At 36.1% G+C, this 8,631-nt stretch overlaps 1 protein-coding gene across 1 annotated transcript in view; it reads left to right on the forward strand.

Moving 5' to 3' along the window:
* The window catches only part of DEPTOR (DEP domain containing MTOR interacting protein), a 77,200-nt gene extending 74,255 nt beyond the window's left edge, over positions 1-2,945 (forward strand). Inside the window, exon 10 of the mRNA XM_074887152.1 lies at positions 1,432-2,945. Within this exon, the coding sequence (XP_074743253.1) occupies positions 1,432-1,560 (129 nt within the window). The 3' untranslated portion in view covers positions 1,561-2,945. The remainder of the gene's footprint in view (positions 1-1,431) is intronic.
* The last annotated feature ends 5,686 nt before the right edge of the window (positions 2,946-8,631 follow it).

Here is an 8,631-nt window from a genome sequence, read left to right on the forward strand (position 1 = left end):
TTTGATGAAATGTTACATTTTTGGATTGGCTTTGCTTCCTCTATAATTTTCCTTAAATGGAACATTGATAGCTACATTCTGTACATTTTGCACAAATACGAATTGAGTTTCACTGCACGTTTTACTTGAGAGGGGAGGTAGCTGATGCACAGAAGTATAATGACTTGGCTTGAGAGAAAATCTGTTTTAGAGCTAGCACTGGAAGACACCAGAGCTGCTTCCCACCTCTCCTGGATATGTTTCTGTGTTGTGTTTCTGTCTAAATAAGAAAGGTAAAAATATAAAATAAAGCGTGAAAATTTCTAGTGATACTTGCTTCATAGCTTTTTTCTTACAGACTCAAGATGACTTATGAGTAACATAACCTTCTAGTGAATGTATTGTTTTCATTGAAACATCAGGATGATATTATTGTTGCTTTAGGCCACATATTTTTATCATTAAAAACACAGATCTAGATACTACACATTTTTCACCTTTTTACCAAATATTGTAGTATTATGATTAGATACAGAGAAGGCTTAATGTTTTTGAGAAATCAGTATTGTTATCTTTCTTTTCCTCCTCAATTTTTTACAATGTTGATGTGACTTTTTCTCCAATTAGCTCTTTTAAGATATACAGTGGTGTTGGTCAGAATATTTCTATCAAGACTTTTTGGACAGAAAACAGCCTCTGATGATACAAGACTTTCAATTTTGAATTTTTTGTGGCTTTTAAAAACAAAACATTAACATGTTTGAAATTAATTAATGAGAGTTAATTTACTTGGTGAAGAAAACCAAAAACTGTTCACATAAAAAGTAAAAAGAACTAAATCTGTGTAGGAGTATCTCCTGAAAATGGCAGTGACATTTTAATCCATCCTAGTACTGACTTCACCTTCCATGATATTATTTCTTAGAATTTGGAACCTTTGGGTTCGTGTTGTACCAGTGGAGATTTTGGCACTGAATCTAGTGAAGTCACCATCCAGACCTTGCCCTGAGCCTGGAAACATGATGCATATTTTCACCATGACTACCAAGAGTTGTCCAAAATGGTGTCTATGAAGTGGTTAAGACAAACTAAGGATAACAGACTCTTTGCAGTAGTCAGAGCTGTCTTGTCCCATATTGTTTGCAAAGCACCATTGATATCAGAAAATATCATTGTTATAAGAAAAATATAATTGTTATAAGAAAAATGATTGATGTAGGACTTCAAAATTTCCCAATTTGAAAGTTGCAGTGATATTTCAAAAAATTCTACTGAAAATTAACTTGCCTGATTAATTTTAAGAAATGTGCTTTTCTTAAGAGTGCTGAGTGAGATGGTGTGAAGAGTTCTGGAGGTTTTGCATGCCCAGGAGTTGATAGTACATCTGTGTAAATAACCTTACCAAAAAAGTCTTAATGCGTAACTTTTTTTGCTGCTTGCTTTTCTCATCAGGTTTGCCAATTTGTTGTATCTGTCAATGGCCTCAACGTTCTCCACTTGGATTACAGGACAGTGAGCAACCTCATCCTGACGGGCCCTCGAACAATTGTGATGGAAGTGATGGAAGAAATAGAGTCCTGAGAAGGAAAAAAACCCTTACTGGACATTTTTGTGAGAGAAATAGCAACGACCATGGAGTGGCATGACACAAGGAGGCAGAACATTGCTGTGTCTAAATAGATGATTTTGCTTTTAGGGGAGGGTGGCTCTCTTTCATTTAACAATAATAGCACTGGTGATTATGCTAAGTGAACAATAGATACCAGCATATTTTCACTAAGGACTTTTCTTTGCCCAATGGAGACAAGGTTAAGGCCTTTAGGCTGTCTGTCCAGCCACGTCTGCATCGGTCAGAATGGTTTCCCACCTAAGAGGCCATGCAGATTTCCTCACAGTCCACCACTGGATCAAAGCACTTCAGGAGATGGAAGAACCAAACACTGTGGGGTCAGGATGTCACAGATAGTTTGCGTGACATATTTACGTTGGTTAACATCCCTCTGGTGTCCAGCTTTGTCCCAGAAGCACGTGCTGTCACAGTTGCTCTCTCCTTGGACTGAGGGACAGCTGACTACATGCTGGCTTGATTGCAATCAGAGACGAACTGCAATTGCATGAAGAAAAGGTGTCCATTCTCTGTAGAGGATACTCTGGTATGAATGTTTGGGCCTGATCGAATACACAGATTAGTCTAGAAAGAAAAATCATGCAAATGGAAAAGCGTGCTGTACTTTTACAAAAGCTACCTTTGAAAATTGGGCTTTTCGTTTCGATGCCTACGCACTGGTTTAGGTGCTCAAGTATAAAATGTTGATTTGGGGTTTTTTCCTTATCTATAAAGGAAAGGTGTCTCAGACTCACTGTTCGTCACTTTGGAGAAATTTTGTACACCTTTATTCCTAGAATATTTGGTGGGTTGAAGTGGGAAATTCACAGTGTTAGCATTAGCAATGATACATCCAGACGCTCCAGTAGAGAAAGTACACTTCAAATTGAAGCAATGTACTTGAATGTACATTAAGCTTGTTAGCACTTTCCAATCAGCAAATGTTTTGCAAACTACAGACTTGCCACATGAATTGCATTTGACACTATTACTAATAAAACATTGTATTTAACTGATTCTTACTCTTTTTCAGTAGGATTTCTTCACTGATGAATTCATGAAACAATTCTTTTTTAAAAATGTATATACAAATTCCATATTCTGCAGAGTTAGGTGACTCCTCAACGCAATGGTAAATGGACTGCATAGGTTTTCTTTGATCTTTGAACTGAATAAATACATCCTTGTCCACAAAATTATAAATATATATTGCAGACTTTCTCTGCTGTCTAAATTTTACACTTAAAGCTTGACATTCTATGTGAGCATACCACAGATCCTTCAATTATGGGGTGGGGAAAGTATTTTTTCCTCAAATAATTTTGAAATATGTTTTCTATTAAAAATTGTTCTCACTAAATGCATTGCTCTTGCAGTATGTTTTTCACTCACTCAAACACTTTTACATCAGAGATACAGCAAGTCTTCAAAATCAGATATATATGCAGCTTTGTAGGTAGAAGTCCATGTGTTCTTTGTTTCTGATATAGTATATCTGTGGTATCCCATGAAAACTTATCATATTCCACTAATATGCATCAGTGCAGGGAGGTATAAAACTGAAACCACTAATGTGATACTAACCCGGCACAAAAGTGTTTGGAGGATTCTTTCTAACTGTCATTTAGTATGACAGTTGTTTATCCCAATTGTAGCCCCCAAATTTTTGGTACACATATATAACCCATAGCAGATTATATTCTATAGTTCATCTAAAATAAATGTTCAGCACATAGTGTTATATGAGATTGTAACAACTGTTGATGGTATCACTAAGAACGGTTGGAAAAAATCCTGTTGTCCCAGAAATGTGTCAGTATGCTACAAGTTTTTGATTTTGTGAATCCAGGAATGGTTTCCCAAACACTTCTGTTTTCTTTTTTTTTTTTTTTGCCTAGGTTGTTTTGGTGGCTTAGTTGGTATAGACTTTGTACTGCTTTAAAATATAAATTCTACATGTTAGGCTAGGTTAAATATTAAAATGTGAAGGATTTTCTTAGCAAAATGGTAATGATTCTCTGTAATGCCATCGTGGATTCTTCTGTCTTACATCTCTTGCCTTAGTTAATATTCTGCTACAAGTTCCCTGTAGCTTACAGATAATTAAGAAACTGGGTCAGAATTTAGCTTAATAATGCATTACAGAGTGCACTTTAGACTTGAGCAAAAAGAGTAGGAGTGGGGGCAGGGAGAAATCTGTGCATATCATTATGTTGCAGATTGGAGATGGCATTTTCATTTGCAAGATACATTAGTCTCTATCACAATTTGAGCACCATTACTTGCCTGCTGTTTAATGGGGATTTCCGTATTGTGTTCTCAACTTGATTGGCAATCTGGAATTTAATTAATTCTTTCCTTCTTCAATGTGACAAAGGTATTCAAATTATGTCTGCAATGAAATTTTGTACTTTGGAAAAAAAGGATGCAAAGTTAACAATTAAGCTATGAAATGTATAATTTCCAATTAAATTGCAGTTTCTCTGCACATAGTGATACATACCCTTCGAGACATCCAGCAGGAGTCAGTGTCAAACTCTCATGCACTTCAGAGGGCACAGAATTTTGAATATAATAGAGCATCTTACTTCCTGCAAAGTACCAGGGGAAATGTAAGATTATTCACAAAAGCGAGGCATTTCAAGAGATGCATGAGTATCACAGTGTGGACTGAAGCAAGAAACCAGAAAGGAAAAAACCCATAGCATCAGCAGTAATAACTTCATTAAAAAGATAGGCATTTTTGTAAGACTTACTCTCTTATGTGATCTCATTTTTGGTTACTATAGCTCTTGTGAAATCCTCTAATAAATCTTTCTTTATGCCTTAATAACACAGATTAGTGCCACTCCTCTGCACACGTACATTTGCAAGTCATTTATGGAACATCTTCAAGCAATATAATAGTTAATTAAATTCTAGTAGCAGTTAAACTAATTGGACTATTAATTCAGGGAAACATTTCTCCTATTTTTCTTCTATTTCCTACAAGATATATGATTTTGATTATCTTTATCAAGATCAAATACCATATGTATACTTTTGAACACAACTGGTTCCACAGCTAGTCCTGTGGAAGGCATTTCACTCATGAAATAATAACAATAATCCACTTCAGGTGTATCAGAATTTGATTGTCTGCATTTTCGGTCTCCATAGAAGCTGAAAATAAAAATGTCAGCATTGAAAAGACAGTGGTGTCATGGCAGCATCTACAACACCAGTGGTTCTGTCCTACTACACTCTTCTCTGAGATTACCTTCAGGAAGGGGTTTGGGAAGAAAAAGTCATGCAGTAGGAATGTTTCTCTCAGTATTTTCTTCTCCTTCTGCTTATATCCTCACTAACAACTATAGAGTGCTGGGGATGTTTCAAACACTGTCTATCCCACAATTACTGGTTTAATGGTCAGCATGTCCCCTTAGCATGGTCTAGACCTCTGAGAAAATGCCCGAGTGTAGTTCAGAGAATAACATGAGACCAGAATTTGGGCATAGGGGGTGCAGGCTTCGTTGAGCCACTTGGCGTTAGGACCAGAGAACGGTCCCTGTGCTGATTTGATGTACTAACATAGACATGGTCATAGTCTGAGATTAGGAAGAAGAAGAAGTGGTGACTGACTTCTTCATCTGCACTGACAGCTATGATGCATGGAGGTTTTCCCTGTGGATGGAGACAGAATGATCAGATTATGGAGTAATGCCCTAATAATTTCAGATAACACCAGGATTTAAGTACTAATTTTTAATGTTAATTTTGCTAAATAAGAATTATTCTAATTTTAGAGACAAGAAAAACTGAGACAATATGGTTTGCAAAAATGTTTGCCTAATGCAAAACAGACTGAGAAATCAATTGTTGCAATTATGAGTATTTTCTTCCATAAGTGAAAAAGCATGTGTATGTCACGTGTAAATAAAGCTAGACCACACCACTCCTCAAACAAAGTGAGAGAACTTCTACCTTTTACAATAAAACCATCATTAAAGGTTTCCATAAATCACACTTTTAAAATCTGTCTTTCTTTATCTGGTGAGTGATGTGGTTTATATTTTTCACTTATATGTGTTACTTATAGAAACAGAAATACTAACTGCCAATGTAGTAATTCATTTTGTATATACACAGTGCAGATAAAAATATCATTGGTGTTCCAGAGAAGCTGAGTAATTTTAAACCATCAGATTTCTCTACAAACTTGTACTTAAATAAATATTTACACATTCATTTTTAAAATGAGCCATTAATGCAAGAGGTAATCTAAGAATGGCAAAGAATGTCACAGGACTCAATGATACAGTGAATTTATACTATAAAGACAGTGTTTCATGTATAGCTACTTAGTCTTTATACTTTCAATTCCTCAGGAAAATTCAGAAATATTCAGAAGGGAACAGCTATAATTGTCAAACTGAATGTCCTCTAGAGAAATGGCTGCTGTTTTGCAGTTAGGTATCCGGTCTCATATTGTCCATGGGAGCAGTGAATTTCCAGTACTGTTGAAACTCAAGTTGCATAAGCACACACTTAAAATTAAACGCCTAGCTTAAAGAACACGTGTTTTGAAGCAGGCAATATACGCTAGGTAGCACAAATCGTTGTATTGCCTCTTACATAAAAATGCTGCCATACAGGTATAGCTTTCCCATGCTGTGTCACCATTACAACAGTTGCCTACTGGCTTTTGTAATGGCCTTGTGAAATAATAATCATAACTTCTCTTCAGAATTTGCAGGTGATCAGAGCCATGGGAAATGCTCTTCTTTTTATGTGTAACTTCTTGCTGCCGTAAGGTACTTCTACCCAGAGACTTGTACAAAATGGTCTCTAGATTATGCTACCAGCTAGTGGTATTCATGCCACTTCAAAGAGATATTTACACCCTGCCTGAGCTGCTGAACACCTCCTCTACTGGGAAATGCTCCCACTGCTCCAGCTGCTGCTGCTGCACGCACCCAAGCAGGCCAAGCTGGGGAACACTGCTCTAAAGGACAGCCCATGCCCACCAGACTGTTTTGCCTCTACCAGTGATTTATGGGCATATTTCACTTTCTTTTGCCACATAGTTAACAAAGGTCCTACTTTCTGCTTCTGGCTCAAAAATTGGTTCTTGAAGGTCTTGATGGCCCTGCTTTCTTTGTCATTTTCACTAGTCTGCTTTTGAATGGCTCTTTGTCATGACCATCATTGTTAGCTTTTCATAAGTTAGCAGTGTTTATTTATCCAGCCTAAAGTTTCAGGAAAAGAGGTGAACTGGCTGCTGCTTTACTATCAAATGATAACTAACATACAAAGCCTTGAGACAGGAGAACAAAATAAGACAAAGTTACCGTAATGATGGAATAAAATTAATTCCAGGTATAAAATACCTCCACACCTACTCTTAACAAAACTTCATATGGTTCGTAACACAGTATGAGCCATAGTTTTCTCACATTACAGAGAGAAAAGATGAGACCTCCAAAGAGTGTTGTTTTCCTCCAGTCCTCTGGATGAGCTACTACAGACCCTCTGCTCCTTCCCTCCATCACGTCTTGGCTGGAGCACAGCCTCCCAACCACAGCTGAGCTTAGAACCACATAAAGTCATGTCTTCACTGCAAACTGTAAATGACTGGAGAATTAAATCATGAGGATTTATGTTTTCCTCTTCAGGTTTTAGAGTATCTTGTATTAAACAGAAAAAAAAAAAAATCTCCCTCTATTCTATGCTTTTCCAATTAGGAAATGCTCCTTTTCCCCCCTATGTTTCTAGTGGAACTTGTGATGAACAGAAATCATATTTTCTGTTCGTACCCAAGCATAACTCAGGGAATACTAGTTCTTACCTACACTTTTCAGGCAAACCTCCACTGAGTCTCCCTGGGAAAATTTTACCTGAGCAAAACCTGCAATATAATTCCTATTTCTACATTGTAGCTGGAAAATACATAGTATGTACAAACCATTAGTTTTTTGAAAAAAAAAAAAATATTTTTTTTAAAATTTAAAATTCTTTTAAAATTCTTGTTGATGATTTTAAATGAGAAGCAAAATGAACATAGAACAGAAGAGCATCCATCAGGCAGATGCAGTAATAGGATGTAGTATGGAAAGGTTCTGTCCCATTATGTTTCTTAATATCAGCACAGAGGAGAAAAATGTAGTTTTATGAGTAAATTTACAATTTACATTCTTAACCCCGTCTTCTCAATAAGAACAAAGTTTGTGCATTTCAGAACATTCAAGCATAAAATGCACTAGATAAGAACAGAGTAAAGATATGTTTGTTTGTGAGATATTTCAGTTTCAAATGTAACAAGCTACCCAAATGAAACATTTCCTTTAAAGAAACAATTTTCATTTACATCATGAAGTAATTAAAACTTTTTTTCATGTCTTCTATTTTTAAAATCTTAATGAAAGATTTATCTCTATGTGCAAACATTGCGTGTATCAGCATAAAATAAATACACATGTAGATAATCAGACTTGACTGAACAATTGCTTTGTCAGTGGAGTCCAGCAATGGGGCTAAACTGAGCTCTTCGTGTCTATTAGCAAAAGTTTAACTAAGTGTGGTGTTGAGCAAAGCCTGGGAAATATTAAGTGATGTCACTTCGAAGAAGTGCTTAGTAGTTTGCAGGATCAGGAATCCATTTAATTTCTGTTCTTAAAGTGCCTTAACATCCTTGCTTTACCTGCAAAGTGTTTCTAGAAACTAGGTAAGATTTTCTTAAAACTCATTTAAATATTGCAGATGGAAACCACTAGCTTTTACGGGTTAACTTGGAAAGGAAGAAACATGAAAATATTTAAGATCTTAATGCTACATTTTTCTGTTGCCTGTTTTGTTTCATAAGCATTGTCAGCTCAGCTGCTTTTTGAAGATAACTTACTGCACCCTTTTGTTTGTTACTGCAGTTTGGGATGTGTGTGTGCTTTGTTTGTTTTGCCAGAATCAACAAGATCCTGTTGAATATTAAAAAAATTCAATATTTCATTTTCAATTACACTCCAGCAGGCAAATCGTCTGTTACAAAATATGCTTAAAAGAAGCATTTACAA

The sequence above is a fragment of the Strix uralensis genome, chromosome 1 (genome assembly GCF_047716275.1).
Source record: "Strix uralensis isolate ZFMK-TIS-50842 chromosome 1, bStrUra1, whole genome shotgun sequence".
Classification (NCBI taxonomy): Eukaryota; Metazoa; Chordata; class Aves; order Strigiformes; family Strigidae; genus Strix; species Strix uralensis.